The following is a 24,645-nucleotide window of genomic DNA, read 5'->3' on the forward strand; positions in this document are numbered from 1 at the left end:
TTTCCCAGTGTGTTTTTTTCATATTTTGGGTATTTTTCAGTTATTCCAGGATTTTTCACCATTAAAAGATACATGGTAGAGTTCTGTGATTTCTTCAGATTTGTGCCTCGGGTCAGTGACTATACTGTGAAACTGTGCTCCATCGTACTTCATCTTGAATTCTTAATTAAATGCTATACCATCACGGTGAAAACGTCCCCTCCCCTCCAGGGATTTAGCTCCTCTTGAAAACTAATGGAAAATCTGACGCCAATGCAATCAGGCAGACTTCTTTTGGCTGCTGTGCATTTTTTGCTTCCGCATTCCTTTGATGGTTTTGTTGGATAATTGGCTTGGTTTCCACACACAGTGTCATGACAGGCAGAGATGCCACAACAGGGCATGCAACTCAGGCAATTACTTTGGGTCGTCAGCCCGAAGGGACCCCAAAGAATAGAAAATAATGGCAATGTTATTTATTATTTATCTCATATGTCAGTTACTTGGAAACAGAAACCTTTTCATAACCATTGTCCCGCGTGTTTTTGTTGTTGTTTTTTTTAGGGTGTCTATGAACACCCGATGGCAGATTCACTGATCAAACTTTGACTTTTTACTGATTGTTGTTGCAGTCCTATAGTTAAATTGGAAGTGAGGAAGCTACATTTAGTTGGATAATTAATTGAGTGAGCTCATTTGAAGAAAGCAGAAAATCACATCCTGTCGCTGGTATTTCATTTCAATTCATTGATTGAGTTTATTGAGTCGTGTATGTATTGCAGGTATTTAATTTGAACAGAATCCGCAGCTAACATCAAATATTATATAATATTATATTATAAAATACGTGACATTATTTCTATACGATCAGAGACTCAAGCAACATGTAAGGCAAGCGAATACAGTAGTAGGAAACAATCGTATCATGACCAGATATGAAAACATTTAAGTAGAAATGATATTCACAATTTTTGCTTTTTAAGTCCATGCCCACATGACTGATTTCTGGGGAAAAAAATAGAGTAATTTCCGCACATCCATTTTCTGTGCCACTTGTCCTCATGAGCCTTGCGAGTGAGCTGACTTTGGCGGAAAAACCCGGGGGAACCCTAACCCTAACCCTAACCCTAACCCTAACCCTACCCCTAATTTCCCCTAACCCTAACCCTAACCCTAACCCTAATTTCCCCTAACCCTAACCCTAACCCTAACCCTAACCCTAACCCTAACCCTAACCCTAACCCCTAACCCTAACCCTAACCCTAACCCTAACCCTAATTTCCCCTAACCCTAACCCTAACCCTAATTTCCCCTAACCCTAACCCCTAACCCTAACCCTAACCCTAACCCTAATTTCCCCTAACCCTAACCCTAACCCTAACCCCTAACCCTAACCCTAACCCTAACCCCTAACCCTAACCCCTAACCCTAACCCCTAACCCTAACCCTAACCCTAACCCCTAACCCTAACCCTAATTTCCCCTAACCCTAACCCTAACCCCTAACCCTAACCCCTAACCCTAACCCTAACCCTAACCCTAACCCCTAACCCTAACCCTAACCCTAACCCTAACCCCTAACCCTAACCCCTAACCCTAACCCAACCAGGCCGGGGCCTGGTTGCCAGACGATGGCATTGTGTCAAAACAAACAACCGACAAAAATACATTTGGCAAATCTGTTTTTAACCATCGCGCCACAGCACATTGGTGGTGTAAGTCTGTTGTGTGTGCAATGGAAAATTGTCCAAATTGACAAAATCAATTGCTGAAAAAAATTCTGTATTAAAATAAAAAATCTTGATTGACAAGAAAATAATTGCATCAAACTCACATTGTCAGCAATCAATGCACTGGTCTGCTTAAATGTTAACCAGAATATTTCGGTCTTTTTTTGGGGGGGGGTCTATTTTGGTTATCTGTTGCGAGAACAAAAAAAGAACAGCTGGCTTTTAAAGAAATCCTCTTTTAGCGGCTCTGCAGCAGGGTGCAGGAAGTTCTCCTCCTCAGCCTCTAAAATATGAATATCCCTGTCAAAGCCATTACTTGCGACCAGTCTCAGAGTGGACTTTTGTGGCTCTGTCACTCCTGTAGAGCGCTCGATGCTGACAGTTTCTTTCTGCTGTTGAAAGCAGAATTATGTCGCTGGATGTAAATAAGTCAAACCTACATTTTGAATGTGGTTCCCATTCACAAATAAGGAGAAGGTTTGCAAAGTCAAGTCTGTAAAACTCAACTATGTAAGTTTATTCCCAAGATGAAATATTTTAATGTCATCGCTTCAAAATGAATGACAAAAATCATTGTCTGAAATGTAAATCCAAATGATGTGTTACATGAATAATATTTTACAACGATAACCCTCCTTTGTCCTCTGTATTCACCCCAAACCCGACTGTTTAATCTTCAGTTAGCCACATTATACCTACAATACGTAGGTCTTTATTTCTAAAAGCATGAGCAAAATTACACTGGCCAAAAAATCCTTTGCCGCAATTTGGTAAATTTCCCTTTTTTTTTTTTTTTTTTTGAATCTCTACAATTCGTCAGCCCACCTGTACAGGTGTTATTTTAACTATTTGATGACCAATCAAAAGTGCTGAAAATGTCCTACTTTCTTTGATGATGTAACATTATTGGTTGAACAAACGAGACATTTTGGGGGTTTCCGTAAAAGGGAGGATTTTGGAGATCTGAGAATTACGCCCGACGACAGCCACAAAGCATTTTAAGGAACTCAACTTTCTATATAGGAAGCTGGTAGCCGACTGTTTAGCATATCTGCTTCACAGTTTTCATTTTAGATGACATGTTCAAATCCTAGCGTCACTGTTCTCTTTAAAAAGAGCCTAGTTAAACTAAAAGGTTCATTTGCAATTGGTAATAAAGTCAGTTGGATGACTTTCATTTCAGACCACTAGAAATAATGAAGACGTTAAAAGAAATGAGTTGACATGAAGTTGAACATTTCAGGTTGCACTGAATGATTTATTTTACATGATTCAAAAGTCAAATAGAGATTACAATTTTGTCTTCTTTCCACAAATGCACAAATATTTAAGATGAAATTATTCTAACAGTGAGAGTAGCAATTCACAATAAGCCAACAATTGAAATAAGGGTTGCTATTTGTGTATTGTTTAAGGTTTATGGCTGAAATCAATTGAATTTTTCAGCTCATGTCACAGCACAGGCTCATAAAAGCTTTTTCTGTCTCAATCCTGTTTCATTTGAAGTTGCCTTTGTTCCCAAACAAACTCCAAAGAGCAAGCCTGCATCTTTTCTTTCAGAACCCTCTCAAAGCGATCATTCTGCTCCTCTGTGAACATGTTTTTCCAGTCACCAACTTCACCTACAACAGAGGAGAGCCAATTGCTTATTGTGCATTTATAATACGTTTAATTGTGCGTTTTCTGTTATTGATATTATTTGGTATTCCAGTATGTGATGTTTCCTATGTTTAGTAAACCAAGGCAAATATTTGACATTTGGAAAGACTCATTGCATGCCACCAAAAAGAAATGTCACAAAAAGTGAATACACTTGACACTTTGTGAATTTGCATTTTTTTAACCTATTTTCCATTTAAACAGTACTCAGGTTTTTTTTTTTTTACTCTGGTGCCATCTCTCAACATCATGGTGCCAAGAAACTATGTTGAGATTAGTCGAGGCATTTCATTCAAACATAAGCAGTGATTTGCCACTATCTTGTGGCATCCATCGGCAACTGCACTCACTTTTAGGAAGAGTTGTCAATGACACTGTATGCAGACAAATTATGTACCTTCTGCCATCTCATCAAAGAGCGTGTAATTGTGCTGCCTGGCAGCATAGACAACATAGATAGACAGACATTACTTGTAGGACGTGAAGAATTTTTTGAAGTGGATATGGATCATTTCCTCCGGCACACACGATGACCTTTGACCTCACATGTCGTGGCTCACCTCTCCTCATGAAGGAGCCCTTGCTGTGGTCCATGATCTCACGCGGAATGCGGCTGCCGTTGATCATCTTGTTGTCTTTCATGCTGCTGAAGCGGCAGTGCGTCACGCAGCTGTTCACCTCATCCTCCACCAGGCCATACTGGAGGAACGAGCTCACCTTCACAATCGAGCCTTCCAAGTCCTACAGGAAAGGAGAAGAAAAAGTAAAACAAATGCATGTAACAAGCCAATTGACGTTACTGTATGGTGAGTTGACATCTTTTTGTAATTACCATTGACAGGTCTTCATAGGTCACATGAAGCAGATTTGTCATAGCTCCTAACTGGCTTGTCCATCCTTTGACGTGGTCAAACCAGGAGCCGAAATGTACTGAAGCAGATCAGAATATAAGACTTCATTCTTTATTATATCGTTGAGCAAAACAAAACAGAAAAATAAATGAATACTGGTACATATTTATTGGTAATGTACCTGTGCCTTCCAGAAATATGTCCAAAAAGTCTTGAAAGGAACCAGCATCAGGCAGGAAATTGGCCATTTTGTGGAAGTGGTAAAAAGACACCACGACATCTTTTGGGTTTCTGCTCACATAAATCACCTGTGAAGAGGAACAAAATCACTCAGTGGAGATTGTGTTACGGCCGTTGTTCCAACCGGTCGGACCTTAGCTTTGGAGCCTTGGAGAGCCCCGGCCAGCATGTGATGAGGCAGGTGAGTGGTGAGAATTCGAGGTTGGCTTAAGGTGTCGAGAAGCGTTGCGCTGTAATGGTGCTCCAGCCAGGGAGTGCGAGCCCAGTTTGGGACAGTTTGGGACACGTGCGGGTCCCCTTGGTTGGTGATCAGAGTTACCATTTGCTGCATCCATGTGGTGCCTGGGGTATAAAAAAATTGTTGGATTAAAATAATCCATGACATTCTAGTACAATTCATTGCTTTCAACATTGTGGGAACAGTTCGGAGAAGGCCAAGAGTTCAAACACTTTTAACCTGGATATCGACGCTGTCCTGCAAAAAACATTTTTTTTTCGTATTTTTTTATTTTTACGTGAATGGGGGTTCTACATTACAGACATTATTAAGGTTAAAAAAAATTAAATAAATAAATATATATATATATATATATACAAGATATAGACTATCTTGTGAAAAGAGATACAATTAACCGTTCCACAAGTGGTCGGGTTTCTTTACCTGACTTTGGATAGGACACAATGAGGATGTCCGTGTCTTGAAAAGGAAATTTGAGAGCAAGCTGCAATGACTCCTGCGTGTGCAAGTGCCCAGGAAAAGTTATTCCACTGAACACTTCTCTCACTTCCAACCTGGACATATCTGACCTCCGTAAATGATTCAGCGATGCTTGATCAGTCTTGGCTCACTTGTTATTTCCTTCCTGATGTTTTCTTGCTTGTGTTCGCCTCTCTCTGCCTCTACGGCTGTCTGCGTCTGAGTGAGAAAGGCTACAAATTTAGAGTCACTCTAAGGAGGAAGTGAAAATATGCAAATGGTACTGTAACCAAGCATACCAGTTTGGAAGCATTTAGAATAATTGTTACATCTCAGAATACGACATTAATTGAGTGAAAAATCATGTCTGTTTTATTCAGACAAATCAACTACAGGTAAATGTGGCTCAAATCGTCATTTCAATAATAAAATTGTTAAAAGTTAATTAAAATGCTCCTGAAATCACTCATGTAAAACAATGGAAAGAAATATGATACAAATACTGTGCAAGTTATATCACACATATACTGTATATAGTACAGTGGTGTTGACTTTATCTTTGTGTGTTTTATTATGTCATGTCCATTTGAAGCATTCTAATTACAGCTAGAGCAGAAATCGCAGATGTGTTGACCACAGATTATTGATTCTAATTATCATTTATGCTAAAATTGTAAAGCTAATTGTAAAGTAACAGAACTCCTGAAAGTATCTGAAATGTGAAATAAAATTCAAGAAAACATAGCGGAACTTGAATGTCAGCCTCCTGAGTTCAGCCAAGCAAAAAAAATAAATAAATAAAAACAGCAATGAACCCAAGAAGCAGTAATTGGATTAAAGGCCAAACAGATGAGGTAAAACTGGTGATGCAAAAAATTACAATCTGTTAAATATGTTATGTTAAGTTAGATATGCGAATCGAATGACGTGAAATATTAAGAAAAATTGGAAAAACCTGCCAAGGCCCATCAAGAGGCAAAGAAAAGAGAAACTGGAGGTGGTGTTGTCACGTTGTTTTATACAGAGGAAAGGTAAACTTTACTTGACTTCATACACTGCATCTTTAGAGACACTCTTAAATAGATATCAAATGCAAGGTGGCAATTCTGAAACAATGATTGACCTGAAGGTGCCATATCCTGCTAAATCAACCTTCCTGAGCTTTTAGCCTTGTTAAAATGCTCATTTTTCACTAAAGTTTTTCCTCCATTCACTCATCTCAGAGATTTCTTCACAATAAAAACAAGACAGAACAGCTGGCAATTAGCAAGTTTGGCTCATGAAAAAGGTCCACTAACTTAGATAAATTGGGCTGGAATAATTGAGAGCTAGATGGTAGAGCACCATCAGGGCGCCTGAATGTGTCCAAATGGCCTTTGCCACCACTATCCCCGGACCTCAACCCTATTGAGAACCCATTGAGTATACATTGGAAGCTCTGCGAGAGTGGACGGCAAGATACATCCGAACAGCAACTCTGGGGGGCAATTGTATCGTTAAATCCCAATTGTCATTCACTGCACAGCCATAAATTGGGAAATTTATTTAAAAAAAAAAAAAAACATGTAAAACATTTTAGCATAAATACTCGGAACACACTGCAATCTGAACTTTTATTGTCAAGCCGATTTTACAAAACTGAACAAAATGGCCTCCGGGTCTGCTGGCCCAAGCATATTCAAACTTCCGAATCATTTTCATTATGATGTCACAAAAACAAGTCATTCATGTGTCATGTGAGTCATCAAAGGATCGCACGTACACAAATGTGTGTGAAGCTATTTGGGCCCGATGCCAATAAAGTACTGGCGTCCGTTCGTCTTCAAACGAGTGTCATTAGTCGGCAAAAACTCGACATGCAAACTATGTGCACATTCTTTTGGTTGGAGGCAGTTGAACTAAAAAAGCGGGAATGTTCCTTTTGAAGATTCTTCATAACATTAACCAGCTTCTCTATAACATTAACCAACATCTATTGTTTTACAGCAGTAGAGCTGGCCAGATTGTTAAACTGCTATGCAGATTTTATGACCTAAAAAAAGGCTGTGATGAGAAACATGACAGAGGAGGAGCTTTGTCGCATCTTACACTTGAAGGATATAGCACAGTGTGACTGATATATGTAACAGAGGAACATAGACATTTTTGCGAGTAATATTTAGTTGACTTAGTTAGCAGGGAACTAAAGTTGTACGCGCGTTGGAAAATGTCATTAGCCGTGCCTCTGCTTTTATGTGCCATATGTTGGTCCGTCTCTTCAGGCGAAGACTCGTTCATGACCAGAGCTCTGAAGCTGATGTCTGAGACGCCGCTCATCGACGGGTGAATGCAAATTTATTTTATGCACATTGGTGGTTTATATCTTGTTGGTAACTTAATCAGAAACATCTTGGCTTACACGCTCTTTAAGAGAGAATTATTAATGCCGCCATCTATCTTGCAGCCACAATGACTTGCCTTGGCAACTGCGTGAACAATTCAACAACCAGCTCAACAAAGTGGACCTAAACACTCTTGAAACAACACACACCAACATACCAAAGATAAAGATGGGTCGGCTAGGAGCGCAGGTACAGCATAGGCATATTTCTTACGCTTCTTCATTCTGTACATCTGCACCACTCAATGAGAGTTAGCTGTAATGCATAGACAACACATTTTGATGCCCAAAAAGTTTTTTGACGTCATTGAAACCGGAAATGTCATTGCTTTGCTCTGAGTAATCTTCCCCACTGTCAAATGGTGTTCCACAGGGTTCATTTTTGGGGGCCTTGCTTTTGTCATTGTATTTGCTGCACCTGGGTTTTCATCTTAAGAAAGCACCGTGTGTCCTGCCATGTAAATGAGAGTCAAATCTATGTCCCGCTGAGCAACAAAAGCTTTCTCAGGAAGGCCACGTTTTACTGTCTGAAGGAAATCAAGGCATGGATAGCACAGAATTTCTTCAATGAAAGGAAAACTGAAGTTATGGTGGTTGGTCAAAGTCAGCCCAACCTTTGGTATCTTATGCAAAGTCAATAGTCTGGGATTTGGGTTTTAAATTGGACAGTGATTTAAAATTGGACTATCAAATTGGTGTTTTTGTATTTTTTTTATTTTAGGCAGGTGTTTAAAGTAAATATCCTCATTTCAGAAACAGTAATCCATTTGTTACAGCTTGCCTGGATTACTGCAATGCACTTTTATTTTGGAGTCAGCCAGGCCTTCTTTAAACATCTCCCGTTGGCCCAAAAGGCTGCTGCTCACTTTGTAACTGAAGCCCGTAGGAGGGAGCACAGAACTCAAATTCTGACCTCCCTTCACAGGCCACCTGTCCATTTTAGAGTTTATTTCAAGATTCTTTTGTCTTTCACTTTTTAAATCGTCACGTTACACCTGACCTCTTTGAGGTCCTCTCCTCTACGCACCGGCCTGGTGCTTCAGGTTAGTGGGCCAGAAGCTACTGGAGGTACAGAGGACTAAGTAGAGGCTCAGGCTCTCCAAGTACAGCATGTTGTATGCAGTTATGATTTTTTTAAAGTGTTCAATAAACAAAGTTGATTTGATTTTGAGTTGTTTGTTCCAAACTGGCTGCAGTATAAAAAAAAGTGTTACAACTTTGATGAGGCTATACCTGTGTTTTCGAGCATGTCCATATAGTATTCTTTTCATTTTTGATGTGATATCATGAAAGAAGGCAATCGTTATCGCAGGGAGCCTTCTATATGCAAATCGTGTTTCATGTGAAAAGCCATGGGGGGGAAAAAAATTGAAAATTAGGCAATGTTAGCATAAAACAAATGCAAAAACCAGAAGCACAAACTACTTTTAGTCATGATCAAAGTGCATTTTCGAGAAATCACAATTGTCAATATATTGCTCTCAATAATTGAATTCAAAGGAACGCAGGTCATTTTCGGACTCAGCAGCCCAAAATTACCCAGAAACCATTAAATTACCTTTGGCACTCCAAAGAAATCAAGACATGATTATGAAACCCAAAACGCATTTTCATGTTTCATTTATCTCAGTATTATTGGAAAATGATAGTGCTTCAGCTGCGGCTTTAACAAATAAGCGACATCCATAAGCCCGCTGGTCATTCAGTATATTTCTATTCCTTTCTTTTTCAGTTCTGGTCGGCCTACGTGCCCTGTGAGTCTCAGTACAAAGACGCCGTCCGACAAACACTGGAGCAGATTGACGTGATTCACAGGATGTGTCAGAAATATCCCAAAACTTTCATGTTTGCAACCAGCAGCCAAGGTTAGGAGACAGCTTGGAATTTTTCTTTCTGGTCACAGTTTTATTGCAAAGCCGTCTTTTCATGTTTTGAGCAGACATCATGGAGGCGTTCAAACGCAATAAGACGGCCAGTCTGATTGGCGTGGAAGGCGGTCACTCAATTGACAGCAGTTTGGGTACTCTGCGTACTTTCTACAACTTGGGGGTCCGCTACCTTACACTCACACATTCCTGCAATGTACCCTGGTAGGACACACGCACACACACACCCACACACACACACACACAAACCCCGTGTGTGTTGATTGCTTCATTGCAAAGCTGTGCGATTGTTACTGGTTTGTATGCTGATTTTCTGAGTGCGTGAAATGAAAAAGAAGCATTCAGGTACAGTAGGTTGACAGTTGGCATGTGTTGTGTTGAGGAGAGGAAGGGAGATTCCTGCAGGCTGCATCTGAGGTGTCAAATTTACAGGAAGAGCCTGCTGATGCTCAACACTCTGTTGACACATAAACAGCAGCTTCGACAAAGCAAACATAATCACTTGGTTGAAGTAATAAGTTCTACATCAGAGGTCATGAAAAATATTCACTAGAAAATGTCTTTGAAATGAATTATGAATAAACAATATTCGTTTAATATTTGATTTCACTGCAAGGGATTAGTTTGTGGATTCATTAAAAAAGAAAACAACTCAATGAAATCTGTCTACACATTTTTCTCGCCAGGGCCGATAATTGGCTTGTGGACACTGGATCAGAACCATCTCAACACAACGGCCTGTCTGGTTTTGGCAAGGTCAGTCGATGTAGGGAAAAATCAATTTTCATGAAACTATCAACTATGAGTTTTATGACTTAACTAGTTCACCTACACATCTAGTGACCAGAATGCAGTGGTAGTGCGATTTAATGTGGTTAGATGATCTGTTTTGCAGACTCCTTCAGTTAAAAAATAAAACGTGAATCGCAGCACAGTTTGTATTTGAGGAAGTCCCATCAGATTGTGCGACTGCAGAAGAAGCTAATTTAGATGCTTTTAAATTTAAGTCATCAGGAAAGTAACTCATTGACTTTCTCAACGTTACAGTGGCAAGACTGAACCCAAATGAAAACAAGAGCGATATAAGATTGATGGATGGACTGTGTTGGACGTTAAAAATGAAATCATCTTACTTCCCCTCCAGCAAGTGATTGCAGAAATGAACCGTTTGGGGATGCTGATCGACTTGTCTCATGTGCCCGTACGAGTGATGGAGCAGGTGCTGGACATGTCCAAGGCGCCGGTCATCTTCAGCCACTCCTCCGCCTTCGCTGTCTGCCCACATAAAAGAAACGTTCCGAATGAGATTCTCAAGAGAGTGGTGAGAGTGTTAGTAACATATACATTGAAGCTTTTAGGCCTTAGGGGCCTCTCTCCCAACACCGCATATGCGTTTCTAAATGAATGGACAAAAAGTCACCGGTGACGACAAAATCCCAAATTTTGCAATTTCCAGAACAGTGACAATGTTGAGTGGAAATTGGTATTTATCGGGCGAGCACAAATCATTTTACTTAACACTTATGGGACAAGCATGCCTCTCAGTTGAGCACATAACAATACTGTAGCTCTTTGTGTTATTCTATACGGCTTTATGTTATTAAATATTTGTCTTCCATGTGAAATCTTTTCTTTCTGTCCAGAATGAAACTGGAGGAATTGTAATGGTCAACTTCTACAATGACTATGTGTCCTGCTCGCACACTGCAACCCTCTCCAATGTTGCCGGTAGCCTGCTTAACTGACATGCAACGACAAGCTTCGCACATGGAAATCCATTCCAACATGTAGGATATATCCGGGATGGGCAGCTGAAATCATGGAGGGAGCTGCAATCTTTCAACAGTGCTACAGGGGGCCACATTGGACCATGCGCTTCCTTAGCAAATGCATGAGAAGTAAAAAGAATTGGGCTACTCACGTTGAAGGGTTGTATGAGACTGGGTGCAAGCACAACTATGCCATATCTGCCATCTAGTGGTAAATGATGATATTACAACTTCATCATTTGGATATGGACCAGGCCGTCTGAAAAATTTGCATTTCATTGACAGCCACTGAAATGCATTGGAGGAGAGAATGCAATATATATACCCCAAAAATTCTACAAGAAAATGCCAAACCTCCACTCTTCATATTCTATGAAAAGAAACAAAATAAATAAGAAAATTATTTGAAATTAATTTAAATCCTATAAAAATCCATGAACACATGAATTCATGAGTGTTGAGCCTGAACAATTCGGGGGCCCATTACAGCCCCCCCAAAAATACAAATTATTTAAAATAAAATTTTTAAGCAAGGAGCAAGGGCCACTCAGAAAGTGCCTGTGGCCCACGGGGCCGTTAGTCGCCTATCCCTGATGTATATTATTCAGTATCATTAATATCCAGTTTAAGGTCCGCGTAGGTATTATTAAGTACACTTTTTATCCTTATTGGTAGAACAAGTGACTGTTAATATTGAAGCGAAATTATACCCAGGTTGACAAGTGCATGCTGCTAGTGGTACTAGCAACGTTATAATATTCTACTTGTTAACAAGTAACACGTCGCTAGTCAACATACGTTTCAGTTTTCCCTTACATGCAAAACGTAGGCCCGCTGCAATATAGTGTAGGGTTGATGTGTCGAGCCGAATGTTGTAATGGAAGATCTTGACAAGTCTTGACAATGCTACGTTTACTGATAGTCACTGTAGCTACAGGTTTCCCAGAGTTACTAGGCATGATTTTAGATTGCACGTTGGTTTTTCTTAACCAACTTGTCAGTGGTGCTCAGTGAACATTTTCCCCATCAGGCACCTTCATCAATCAAGGTCAAACATGAAATGCACCGTACACCAATTGCTTACATGCTAGGACATAGATTGTACTAGTACCGTATGTGGACCTTAGGCCGGATGTCGAGGATATCGAATAAATGCTCAGCTAGCTTTCCATATGATGAGTAGTTGTTATTCTTATGTGTGATCAAATGTACTGTTTTCTCTTTAGATCATTTTGACCACATAAGGAAAGTTGCAGGAGCTGGCATTATTGGATTCGGTGGAGACTACGACGGCGTTGAAAGGTAATTGCACAACACGTCACCTCGAATGCCAAAGCAACGTGATGATCAAGGTACGATAAGGTGTTGTCATGTTTCCAACCCATACTCGTGCCAGACTTCCGGAGGGCCTGGAGGACGTGTCCAAGGTCCCAAGCTTAGTGGCAGAGCTGTTAAGAAGAGGGTGGTCTGATCAGGAGGTCAAGGCCGCTCTGGGAAACAATTTGCTTCGCGTATTCACACGAGCGGAGGAGGTGAGCCACAGACGCACACAAAAACATGACATGCATTTGTTTTGAAATTGTAAAAGTTCAGTGCAAAACGTCCATTCATCCATCTTTGATAGCACTTGTCATGTGCTGGAGCCTATCCCAGCTGACTTTGGGGAAGAGGCAAGGAACAACTTGGACTGGTTGCCAACCAGTCCAGGTTGTGATGTGGAGAACGTGCAAAATCCACACAGCAGCACCCAAGCCAAGATTCAAACCTGTGACTGACCGCTAATGACGACTCCACTGTGCTGCCGCATGCAAAACATCCAACATAAATGCAGCGCCATGCACTTCATCAGTGGATGGTGGCATCATAAACGTCTTATCAAGTGAAGAATCACTTGGCTTGTAAAACACTTGCGTAAAACTAGTGGCTCCAAGAGCAATATCCAAGAGGCAGGGTGCCAATTTTATAGTGTACGCATAAAAAAGACAAATATAAAACACATGATTAAGCGATGCACATTTGCTGATGCCACCAATTAGTATTGTATGAATGGCGATGGGTTTGAAGAACTGAAAACGGTTATAACATGTGCATTACTGCATAGGCTACATCAGATCTAAATAGTGAAATTGCACTCCTTGTTGGCATGGAAACCAAACCTGCAATTGACTTGCAGCTCTCCGTGTGAATATTGTTCGCCCATCTCATGGCTAAAATTTACAACTCAAAGGGACCACTGGATTTTAATCTCTGCACGGTTTACATCAAACAGTTATTTGATGGCTGTTGAGCTACCTTGATGGTTTTTTTTTGTCACTGTTTGTCAGGTGCGTGACAGCCTGAGCAAGCTGAGCCCAGATGACGTTCCGATCCCGTTGGATGAAGTGAAGAACCCGTGTAGGACGAATAATGGTTACCCCAACGGCGGAGCGATGCCCTCAATCAGTGTCACGACTCTTCTTTTAACGCTGGCTTTTCAGACTCTCATCTAACCAAGCTCTTCATATGGGCTCTCTCGCATTCACCAACATGATTAGTAGCTTCTACAGGGGTGTTTATTGTGCTTAATGGGGTAAATGGCATGTTGTTCTCGGGCTGGGCGATACGGTTGAAAAGTGTGTCACAATATCAGTATTTCACATCTATCCATATATACTGAATATTTTTTAACGACTACTACAACTAATAATAATAAACAGATAAATTCATTGGTCAGTCAGAAAGATTAAATAAATGTTCTTTGTTAGGGCGGGGCGAATCAAGATTTACTTATTTCATATCAGTCAACGGATTTTTTTTTTCTTGCCTAATTATAAGAAGGAAAAAAAAAAGATTAAAGATAAAAATAAAACAATTATCATGAAGAAAAATACCATTAAAAATATCTGGTAGTGAAACTCAAAATTCCCTCATAGGTGCTTTGTAATTGTAGCACAAATCTAACGTCATACTGTAACCTCTGCCTACATCGTGAAGAATGTCGTTTGGGTCCAGATCTTTTTTTAAATCAATATAAATTGAGTGTAATTTATTGATTAGGTGTCTATGGCGGTATACACTGACATTGAGTTATTGCCCAGCCCTCATCTTCAGCACATCTATTGTATTCTTCTCCCATGAGTTGATCTCTAAAATAATGTAATTCACACAAACAAAACACTCTTGAATCAAAACATGAGTTGACGCCGTCTCATAAGGAGAGAAGTGCACTATTTTCGAGACAAGAGCATCACCTAGTGGAGAGAAAAGCACAACTCACATGTTCGTTGGAAGAGTTCATTAACAAAAATTATTAACAAAAATTAAAAGAAAATGAAAAAAAACGGTTTCTCGCGATACATTCTTACAAGGCAAGTCAAGGCACATTTAGAGTTTTTTTTTTTGATGGCAGCTGTGAAATCATTGGCTTATACAAAATGTAGCATGAAGATGCAACGGCATTTTTCAACAATACTGACAGACAAAACAATCTAAAGTTTGACGCATACATTAGCGAGATTGGTCCAATTCTGAGGCTGAAAGGCCTATGAGGAAGGAAGTATCAACAGACAAGTCTAATATTGTCTTTCACAATGCCATAGGAAGTGGTCCAAAAAGACAAACATGTTTTTAATTCCAATACCATTAAATCAGATGGAAGCAACATAACTAGAGTTACACCCGTGATGTGTGTATTTTACGTGTTAAATATGCTTAGAGCAATAAAGAAATCAGAATGTCAGACTTTCTTCCATTATCTGGCGCCCCCTAGCGTGTGCCACAAACATAAAACAAATATCCAGACCACAGCTTGAACTGGGCCCAGATCCCCCAAACGATTTGAGCCACATTAGAAGTTATCCAGCTCAACGTAAAGGGCTTTTTGGGCCACAGTGACGGTGCATAGGAGACAATGTTGAGTCACACTGTCAGACTTAATGAAAAGAGCATGAGTAGCTCAAATGGACAAAGTGCTGCAGCTCACATGATCGACAACACTTAGACGGTTAAGCGTGCTTCCCAGCCAACAGCGCACACAAACGAGCCATTGCTGACACACAAAACCTTCCGTGTGCCTTGTCACACACAGCAGCCATGGCAAATAAAACAGGTCAAAAAGATTTTTTTCAAAAAAATGAAGCGATGTTATTTATATTGACATGATTTTCTCCCGTATAATAAGCAGGCACAGAGATGGCTTCAAGTGTTGTATGGCAGTCATGAGGTATGTCCTTGATAAAGACCACTCAAGTCTTATGACGCCTCCCTCAACGGTTCACTCTCCTGTCCCTGCGCTTCACTATCAGATAGGAGACAATGAGTCGGTACTCCGATCCGATAAGGCAAACTGTCTTTGTTCAACATCTTCCTGGTGGCACTGACCAGGCGCGAGTAGTTGTCAGGATTGTATTCCGACAGCTGGGGCCGGGGGCACAGTAACGGCAGGTTGACCCTGTCCACCTGAGACAGGAAGAGCGGTGGCCGGCGCTGGCTCTCGCCGTCCTTCAGCGAGTCGGGGAGGGGCTTGCGCTTGCTCTCAGGCAAGAGCATGATGCAGAGCACGGAGAGGACGGCAAAAGAGGCGAAGATTACGTGGTGGAGGAAGTAGCCCCCGTTGTTCTGGAGCTCCATCAGGGATGAGGCGGCCATCCCCACGCAGCCTGCTGCCAGCACTAGGCCAATGCACCCGCCTCTGATATAAACGCAGGAGAAAAAGAGGCAACTACCTTCCATTAAATTATATGAACAATGATTGCCACAATATCAGTCAATCGGTTTTATCAGCTTCAAACAACCATGAGATTGCCCATCACGCAATCCTATGATATAGGCGGGCCGCTTATAGCAGTGAAAATGCATTCATGTATAAATCGCTAGCGGTGCAGTCATCTGCAAAAAAGTACGGACATTCATGGTTCAAACCGTATACAGTAAATAAAAGCAAAAATAAATAAATAAATAAATGTGTCCATTTTGAGTGAGTGGCAACCTTAAATGACATTTAAAGTGAAACATCAGCTTTTGTTTTTTGAGCAGAATGTACGTAGTTTGTCGTGCGATTGGTTGGCAACCAGTCCAGTGTACCTCGCCTACTGTCCGTAGATAGCCGGGATGGGCTCCAGCATGGCCGTAGATAATGTTTTTTTGTTTAGCTTATGAAAAATTACCTTGGCTTTAACCGCCATTCCCTTGAAACGTTATTGGCTTTGTGCAAAGGAATTCAGCAGTGAATGGGTGCACAATCCATGTGTGTTGCATGAGGACCGACTGCATGTCACACTTTTAATGGGATGTCGATCGGTGATGTTCTATAATAATAATAATAATCATTTTATTTTCTAATTTTATTGAATAATTAATTTTTGTATTTTCCAATGTAACTACGTTGTGCTGAAGGGTGGCTCCTGAGTGCCCTCTCTTGATTAGTTCTTCTAATTCCAGGATGATGCGGGAGATAAACAAACAAGCGGCGCAATTATGATTGCATTTTGAGCCATGGGACCCTTCGGACAATGTCTATTTTGGTTCCTTTTCATTTAGACCTGTTTGAGAGTGACTTACCGCACAACAGTAGGCATCACCTCACAGGCAAAGAAGATGCTGAGCATGGCAAGAGCTTGAGAAAACAGCAGACCCACAATCGAGAGCACCAGCACCAAGCCTCCTTGCAGGTCTGACAGCACAACAAGAAATAAATCATTAGTCGCAAAGAATGAAGACTAGATAGCACATAAATCGACATGTTATGTGAATATCATATTATCATCATTAGATCCTGTATTTTCATGAGAATGGCTCCAAACAAAAGGATAAAAAGCAGACCTAGTACAGCAAAGAAAAAAATTAACTCACTCACTGCCATTGACTGATAAATACGTCAAAGATCCATTTTTTTCGCTCGGCTGATAGTGAATGAGTTAATGTCAAAGAAAATTAACATTAACCACTTACATACTGGATCTGCATCACCTTCATTGCAGGAAAGCAAAGGAGTGAACTTTTAAAATGCAATAAAGGGTAACTGATGAATAGGAGACATCTGGTAGGGCATTATTGCAAAATCATATTTATTTTGGTGGAATGAGCATTTGAATTTAAAACACAGATTAGATAAAAAAACAACTGCTTAAGTAAGACTTCCTTTCGGACAAGACCAGTTTGTGAGAAGGGTTGCCAAATTTAGTTAGAGTGAGTGGCAGCCAGACCAAAAGAAATACCGAGGTGAGCAAAAGCCGAAGCTCCATGGGCAGAGGTAATAAAAATAGACTTACACTGAGTAAGTGCCAGCAGAAGCAGCGATGACAGTCCGGTGATGATGGCGGACAGCAGAAGCATACTTCGTCGACCGAAATGATTGACAGTGAAGCAGATGAAAAGGCAGGCCAGCGTTCCTGTGGCGATTCTGACAAAGTAGCTGAAGTAGAAGTTGGTGGAAGACATGTGCAGGTTTCTGGTGAAGCAGTACTGGATGCCTGTTCCGATCAAGCTACAGAGAAAAGAAACAAAAACAGTCAACTGAGAAAACCAAGAAGCTAGAAATCAGCTAAAAACACAACTTGCTTGTCTAAATACCACAAGTGGCTTGTTCCTTCCATCAATCAGTTCAAACTTACAGAGTGAAGCTGAGGATGAGGCAGTTCTTCCAGATAACCCGAGTCTGTCGCAGCTCCAGAATGGAATAATATCTTGGCTGGCAATCTTCATCGAATACCGAATCAATCTCTATTCATAGAAAATAGAAAAATTAAAAACAACTACATTCAACGGACAGCGAAACAGTGTCAGGTGATCCAATATAAGAGCTGTACCTAAAATATGAAATGAATTGTCAGTAATTGTTGAAAATACGCTACTTTGTGATTAAATTACCATTATATCTTGCATATTCCGTTGAACGTATATCCATCATTTCATTCTCTGACTGCGGACGCGTCATTCAAGTAGAAGTGACACAAACTGTTATCACGGACTAGATGTGAGTGAGGAGCTTGCACTTGCGGCTGCACTGACATGGCTGCGAGCGCAGGCACAAGCTTGTGCGAGTGCTCACCTGACAGCAAGATTTCTCCCGGGAAGAGCTCGTCTGGAAAACACGCGCCATTCCTGTTGGAGAATTCCTGGAGGCTCCTCTTCACCTCAGCGATCTGAGACGTGGCCAACAGCCAACGAGGAGACTCAGGAAACAATGACGCACAGCTGAACGAGACATTTGTGTTGTAATATATTGTGCACGTGGAGAGCAACACACAACACAGATCTTCTGGATAATATATAAATAATGAATAATACTACGTTTCATTTAAGTTTTTCTACATGTGGTTGAGAGCCTCTTCATAAAACAAAATGTTCCAATATTGCTACCAACATAGTATGTCCATTTCCCCTCCTAAGCACGGCTGCCCGTGTATGACTCACCACCAATAAGACACGAGCAGGAGCAGCGGTAACGTGGTAACAGCCTGCAAAACCGGCCAATCACGACACAGAACAGCGAGGCCCGGCAACAGCAGTTCTGCAAAGATGCCGAAGAAGCCGCCAACCATGGCAACCATGAGACGTCGCGGAGGGTCACACAACTCCATCCCTGGGAGAACAGATGAAATAAAAAGAAAAAAATGGATTTGGTTTGCCGCGTGGTTTGCAAAACACAAAGCAGAATAAAGTTCAACGTCCTCCTGGGAATCTTTGAATTCCAACTCATTCAATAACAAAACACATACCTCCCCTAACAAACAAAACGCTCAATAAGATTGATAAAGCAAATAGAAGATAAAGCTTTTTACATCAATGTTTTGATTCAGTCAATGCAACATGTCACCTTTAACCTCTTTTTTTTTTTTTCCCAGCGATTGGATTCTTGTTCCACTTCCCTCCTCCCAGGGTGGCCAAGGGGACAAAGAGAACGAGAAGCTCGCTTCCTGGTGACTTTCTGGCTTTAGTAGTGGCCTTGCTATTGTTTTCGCATCTCCGTGGAGAAACGACATCCGCAGGACATCAGCCACATATTTCCCTCAGACCGCTGCCCATGCTAACATGAGAGTAACTTCAAAAGGCTGGATTCAATCTAGCCCTGACCTTGTAGGAATGGGAAGTATTGTGTATCGTATGTCAATAACAGAAATGGGTGTGGATATATAGGAAAGAACTATGTTAAAACTCTCTACCAAGTAGCCAAAAGACAGATATCATTTTTTCAAGCAGGGCAGATTTACGGACGACAACATTTGGTACACGGTGTACTGTGTACAAACGTGCTATGCCTGCCTAGCGGAGACATCTCTGCATACTGATGAAATTCCATTCCAATTGCAAGAATCCTGTCTGTCATAAGGTTACGCATGGGATAGCAAGAATTTGAGACTGTAATAAGCAAATGTGATTCATCACCACCCTGTTATATTAAATATTTGTATTTCATACGGGGTTTAATCAAATACATGCGTTGAAACAGTCGTATTATTGAAGGCTACACAAGTAATTACATATTTGTGTATGTTCTGAAGCAAAATATATACATCAACTATACAGAGAAAAGTGTATTTCGCATTAATATTATGGTATATCAAATTGCCAGATCCGATCAAAAAGGTGTACAAATTAAAATCAACCCAAATGTAAACTCTCATTTCTATTACTGAATATTCTTGTGATTAAATACAATTTGATGAATAGATCAATAATTGCCAAGAGAATACAATGCAGTATAATCAAAACTGTATAGTTATTAATACAAAAATTGTATCTGGAATAACACTAACAATGTGAGCACATGGAACTTACTTGCTATGTATGAGGATAAAAAGACCCCAGCGAGCATGATGCCCTGAGACAGACGAAGCAGCAGAAACACCACAGCACTGTTGGACAAACACACGGCCATGCCGAACACACTGGAAAGACTGACGGACAGGAGAAACCCCCGTCGACGACCTAGCCTAAGAAATACACAAACATCATACTGATAATTGATTTCAGTCAAATTTACACAAAACAAACACTGGCATAATATGAGGATTATTTACCAGTCGCACAATGAGCCGATGAAGATGTATCCCAGAATCCAACCGGTCATGAAGCAGATATGTTGAAGGGGTATTTTCCAGTAGTTACTGCACACCAAATTCCACTGTGACACAAAAACGACACAAATTAAATAAAAAAAATGAGGGAATTTACGAAACATAATGTGCCAACAGCATGCACAATAATACTTCGGCTTCATCACAAGCTATAGCAGGCCAGGCGCCCTGTAAAATCACAATCGACGATCACGGTGTGCGGACAGGCGGGAATGTAGATCATGTCGACTGTAATTGAATCAAGATGACTGCTGATGGCATTATTACATTCGAACAAAGTGGTGTTCAAAATATAGCCTGCCAAGACATTCTTTCCGCTCATCCGTTACCCTCCAATCTGATCTGTTTAAATGTTGTACTAATTCATAGACACACAACAGTCCACAGTCCACAAGCGGTCAGGGTGGCGCTTTCTTTCTTTTTACATACTTTCCAAGGTTAATCCTTTTTCACTTATCCTGGTCAGGGTTTCGAATGTGAAGTATCGAAATCATTCAGAGACCAGTCTGCATCATTTTGAAGCAGGTTTGTTGAGCCATAATCCATTTTAAAAAGAGATGAATGGAAATGATAATGGAGTGGTTGAAAATGCTTCTTGTGACCACCGCGGCCTGTCCTCGACTCGTCGCTAATGCATTTTCATGTGTTGAGAGCATGTCATCATGAGACTTCCTCCTTCTCACGTTCATCCTTTCACCCTTGAAACTGACCAAAAGAGACCCGAACCCTGAACATATTTAAGGATTTGACCAATGTTTTCAGGGGGTAAAACAAACATCTGTATTCAAGTATTTTCATGGAAATGATGTAGCATTGACTAAGACGTTGACCCCCCGCTAGCCACCGGGATGCCTGAGCATAGTGAAGCTAAGTCGGTTGAAGAAACTACAAAATCCAAGCTTAATAGACCGCTGACGACAGATGCGGACAGCAGTCGCAAGCTGTGACGCTGCCACTTCACTGGCTGATATTGTTGCCCACATTTTACAGCGGTTAATTTTTAAATTAGTGTGGCGTGACTCCAAACCTAATAACTGAAAAAAAAAAGATGCGCCAACCACTAATTCACTGAGTGGACCTCGACAGTATGTTTCAACTATTAATATAACATTAGTTAGTAATTTTGGACGAGATGTATTCATGAAGGTTCAATTTATTATTTGAAGCTTCCATTTTTGTTTTTACTTTATACAGGACTTAGTGTCATGTTTACAGCCTTTTATTCAACACCAGCGGAACAGTAAAACACAAACACAATTAATACACTCACGCAAGAGCTGCTGTTCACCACCGCTCATAGCCAGACACACACATCCATTCAAAGTCATTGAAAATATGTGCGGGCACACTAAATCTATCACGATATTGAGGAAAGTAGACGCACAGTGAATGTGCCGATCGAAGTCAGAATTAGAAAGAGGTGACAAAAGTAGTCACACGTACAAGTAGAGGTATTTTTGTTGTGGGGACTAAAGTAGGGATCATCGAGCGGATAATTTTTCAACAACAAGCTCAATTTAATTTTTTTTTTCCCCAATCAGGAAAATTATATTAGTTTGCGCCTCAATTTGATAAATATTGTGGGGAGAAATCGGGATGTGATTTTAAGGTTTTGCTACTTACTCATGAGATATTGCATGGCATAGCATTTTCCCCATCTTGCTAGGTTAACGGTACCTGTTCCATCCCGAGCCTTAATCTTCTATGTTTAAAAATGTTTTTCCCATTTCAAAGGTTATTTTTGATCAATGCAGTTTCCTTATTATTCTAAACTTCTATAAAAGGGGGTGAATGCAACTGAGCAAAAAGCAAAACAAAACAAATGCTAGTCCAGAAGTGACAACACTTGAGAACAATGATATAATAATAATAATATTGCCTTTATTAGTCCCACAATGGGGAAATTCGAGAATCGAACCCAGGCCTCCTGGGGAGACTGGGTCCTGAACGCGGCGCCTTAGACCACTCGGCCATCCTGGCAGCCATAATAATGCCTTTATTAGTCCCACAATGGGGAAATTCGAGATTCGAACCCAGGCCTCCTGGGGAGACTGGGTCCTGAACGCGGCGCCTTAGACCACTCGGCCAACCTGGCAGCATATAACATCCATCCCTCCATTTTCCAGCTCGCTTATCCTCATGAGTGTTACGGGTGTGTTAACCTAACATGCATGTTTGAGCATGTGAAGGAGCCAACACAGGCAAAAAGTTGGAGCAAATATTGACATATTTCACGAGCTCATCCGCCAACCTTGAAACTCTATGTTGAATGACCATGGACAGTGTTTTATGCAATATCCACTTTAAGATCTATGTACTCGTCCACCTATGATTTCAGTGCACTACTAGAATGACGAGGGCACAGTAAAAATAGCAGAATACCAGTTTGGGAAACATCACATGACCAATCCCAGAAACAGGTGAGACTTGTCACCTAAGCCCTTAGGCACTGTGATGTCATTTTCAGCAAAAAGCAAGTGGAGGTACAAGGCAAAATGGTAGACCCCTGTTAGTGCACAATTTTGCCTAACGAGTAACATTTATTTGCCCAACTGACGAGGACAAAGTGCTCCAAAATCACACGCCTCACAGATGTGCACTGTAAACAAAAGATTAGCCACAGCAGCTTGTAGCTTGATTCATTCGTAATCAAATATTACTTTAACATGAAATCGTATCAGTTTGAAGCACTATTTTTTTCATTAAGCATTTTAGCCTGAACCTGGGTGCTGTGGCCTCTTAAAAATCAAATTAAAGGTATGAGATAGGGCCAGAGATAGATTATTATGCAAAGGTAACTTTTTTTTTTGCAAACTCCCCTTTTAAATGTCATCTTCGTAGGTCAAAAGCGGCACTTGTGGACTGTCTTTGGAATTAAGTGACCTAATGCAGTGGTTCACAAGTCTTTTTTCCGTTGCGGGCCAGTTTATAGAAGTCCGTAACTTTTGCTGACCAGCAACCAGTTGGGGTGGGGGGAGGAGCCGCCACATATGATGGTCAAGTGGTCAATGTAACGGAGAGAAGCTAGTCACTTTTGAATAATAAATATTTTTCAGCCTTGAATAATAAGCAAACCGAAAATACTGTAAGCCCCCCCACCCCCAAAAATGTGCTGCCTGTCCAGGTACAAAGTGGCCCTCGGGCCAGTTACGGGTCACGTCCCGGTGGTTGGGGACACCTGGAGGATTGTCTTACTCGTGCGGACGAACGGCTTGCTGGTAAACGATGGCTCTCATAAAGCTATACTGTCAACGACTTTCTATAGACTTAAAAAAGTTTGCCATTGCCTGACTTGTTACTAAAGGCGTCACTTTGACCGAGTTCACGCGAAGCTCTCACCTCAGTCACGAAGTTGCTCTGGAGTCCCGACAGGCTTGAGTACTCCCAGCCCTCGGTGCAGCTCACCTTCTCCCGGGGAGCACTTTGGGAAATGTCCGTTGAGTTCGGGGGGTACTTGTAGAGCTCGCAGTGGCTAAGGCCGGAGCCGTTGACCCAAGGGACGGTCAGCTTCAGGTATGCGGATTTGGATAAGTTAGTGAGGAGGAAGGCGGAGGGTAGAAGCCTCGGGTCCGGTTTGCAATGATACGCGTCCGGGATGGCCGTGTAGAAGATGTCGCTGAACTGGTTGAACATGACGGCGAAGCTGGGGAACCAGCTGAATGCCACCACAAGTCGGTTGTAGCGTCCGAATCCGCCACTGTGAGGGAAAGCCTTAGCTTCGTAATCCATTTCGAAGGGCGTTGTGGTCCACTCACACGCGCCGCTGAGCGGAGGAGCACGTCTGGACCGGAGCACACGGCCGCCAGCCTCTGGAAAGTCAAACACGCCGGAGGAAGAAGAGGGCGGTGACGTCACAGTCACTTGCCTGCCTATGATATCGCTCCTGCGCAGAACTCAACGCGAATCACATTTGTGAGACATCGATTTATTTGTGACTCTTTGGCTCCCAAGTGTCGGTTCCTAATATGAGGTGGCAAAATTAGTCACACAAAGTAGCAGTTGGACAGTGTGAGTGTGTGTCGATAACGATCCAAAACTAACTAGCAGGTCAACTTCTGAATGACTTAAACTTGCATGCATTGGTGAAATATTGGATGTAACTAGATGTTGCTGCTTCAATAGTGATCGAGAAATTTTCTTCAAGTTGACGTTCATATTGCAGATGTACAACGAGCAAGTAATCACTCACTGGAAGATGAAAATTTTGACAGTTGCAGTCTCTCCAGTGACAAGGTTAATGTGCATCGTGTACTTGCTCCAAAGAGGTTAAGACACTAATAAAATGAATTTGTCATCAGTTCTCCATTTACTGGTGATTTTAGGATTGGCCCTGTGAGAGCAAAAACAAATAAGACTGATTTAGCTTGTGGCTCTCTCTGAGGCTATTAGATTACCACAA

The 24,645-nt window shown here is 41.3% G+C and overlaps 3 protein-coding genes across 4 annotated transcripts; 1 reads left to right on the plus strand and 2 right to left on the minus strand.

Moving 5' to 3' along the window:
- Positions 1-2,972: 2,972 nt before the first annotated feature.
- Positions 2,973-10,663, minus strand: sult5a1 (sulfotransferase family 5A, member 1). Of its 2 annotated transcripts, none has more exons than XM_088296461.1 (6): positions 10,555-10,663; positions 4,592-4,800; positions 4,400-4,526; positions 4,200-4,297; positions 3,928-4,108; positions 2,973-3,330 (listed from the first exon to the last, which is right to left on the minus strand). In XM_088296461.1, the coding sequence occupies exons 2-6, from the start codon at positions 4,787-4,789 to the stop codon at positions 3,194-3,196; spliced, it is 741 nt and encodes a 246-aa protein (XP_088152587.1). In that variant the 5' UTR covers positions 4,790-4,800; positions 10,555-10,663; the 3' UTR covers positions 2,973-3,193. The 2 variants fall into 2 exon arrangements, with proteins under 2 accessions (XP_088152587.1, XP_088152586.1); XM_088296460.1 differs by lacking the exon at positions 10,555-10,663 and adding an exon at positions 5,120-5,613.
- dpep1 (dipeptidase 1) lies at positions 7,362-13,679 on the plus strand. Its single transcript, XM_088296459.1, has 10 exons — positions 7,362-7,477; positions 7,599-7,725; positions 9,268-9,400; positions 9,475-9,625; positions 10,108-10,177; positions 10,566-10,742; positions 11,065-11,149; positions 12,417-12,492; positions 12,587-12,722; positions 13,515-13,679. Exons 1-10 carry the CDS (start codon positions 7,362-7,364, stop codon positions 13,677-13,679), a joined length of 1,236 nt encoding a protein of 411 aa, XP_088152585.1.
- Positions 13,680-14,449: 770 nt separating this feature from the next.
- slc22a31 (solute carrier family 22 member 31) lies at positions 14,450-24,123 on the minus strand. The gene is made up of 9 exons (XM_088296441.1): positions 23,586-24,123; positions 20,190-20,293; positions 19,948-20,102; positions 18,583-18,751; positions 18,218-18,363; positions 17,781-17,889; positions 17,439-17,653; positions 16,729-16,840; positions 14,450-15,859 (listed from the first exon to the last, which is right to left on the minus strand). The coding sequence occupies exons 1-9, from the start codon at positions 23,973-23,975 to the stop codon at positions 15,421-15,423; spliced, it is 1,839 nt and encodes a 612-aa protein (XP_088152567.1). The 5' UTR covers positions 23,976-24,123; the 3' UTR covers positions 14,450-15,420.
- Positions 24,124-24,645: the final 522 nt, after the last annotated feature.

This window comes from Idiotropiscis lumnitzeri, chromosome 5 (genome assembly GCF_059441095.1).
Source record: "Idiotropiscis lumnitzeri isolate Australia: NSW breed Sydney's pygmy pipehorse chromosome 5, RoL_Ilum_1.0, whole genome shotgun sequence".
Taxonomy (NCBI): Eukaryota; Metazoa; Chordata; class Actinopteri; order Syngnathiformes; family Syngnathidae; genus Idiotropiscis; species Idiotropiscis lumnitzeri.

Excerpts from the sequence above, each read along its gene's own strand:
- dpep1 (XM_088296459.1), top strand. The coding sequence starts at position 7,362 with ATGTCATTAGCCGTGCCTCTGCTTTTATGTGCCATATGTTGGTCCGTC. Across the intron at positions 9,626-10,107 it reads CATTCCTGCAATGTACCCTG|GGCCGATAATTGGCTTGTGG; the intron begins GTAGGACACACG and ends TTTTCTCGCCAG. Across the intron at positions 11,150-12,416 it reads AACCCTCTCCAATGTTGCCG|ATCATTTTGACCACATAAGG; the intron begins GTAGCCTGCTTA and ends TTTTCTCTTTAG.
- slc22a31 (XM_088296441.1), bottom strand. The coding sequence starts at position 23,975 with ATGGATTACGAAGCTAAGGCTTTCCCTCACAGTGGCGGATTCGGACGC. Across the intron at positions 20,294-23,585 it reads AGAGCAACTTCGTGACTGAG|TGGAATTTGGTGTGCAGTAA; the intron begins GTGAGAGCTTCG and ends TTTGTGTCACAG. Across the intron at positions 20,103-20,189 it reads ATCGGCTCATTGTGCGACTG|GCTAGGTCGTCGACGGGGGT; the intron begins GTAAATAATCCT and ends TGTATTTCTTAG.
- sult5a1 (XM_088296460.1), bottom strand. The coding sequence starts at position 5,258 with ATGTCCAGGTTGGAAGTGAGAGAAGTGTTCAGTGGAATAACTTTTCCT. Across the intron at positions 4,298-4,399 it reads CATATTTCTGGAAGGCACAG|TACATTTCGGCTCCTGGTTT; the intron begins GTACATTACCAA and ends GATCTGCTTCAG. Across the intron at positions 3,331-3,927 it reads GGGCTCCTTCATGAGGAGAG|GTGAAGTTGGTGACTGGAAA; the intron begins GTGAGCCACGAC and ends CCTCTGTTGTAG.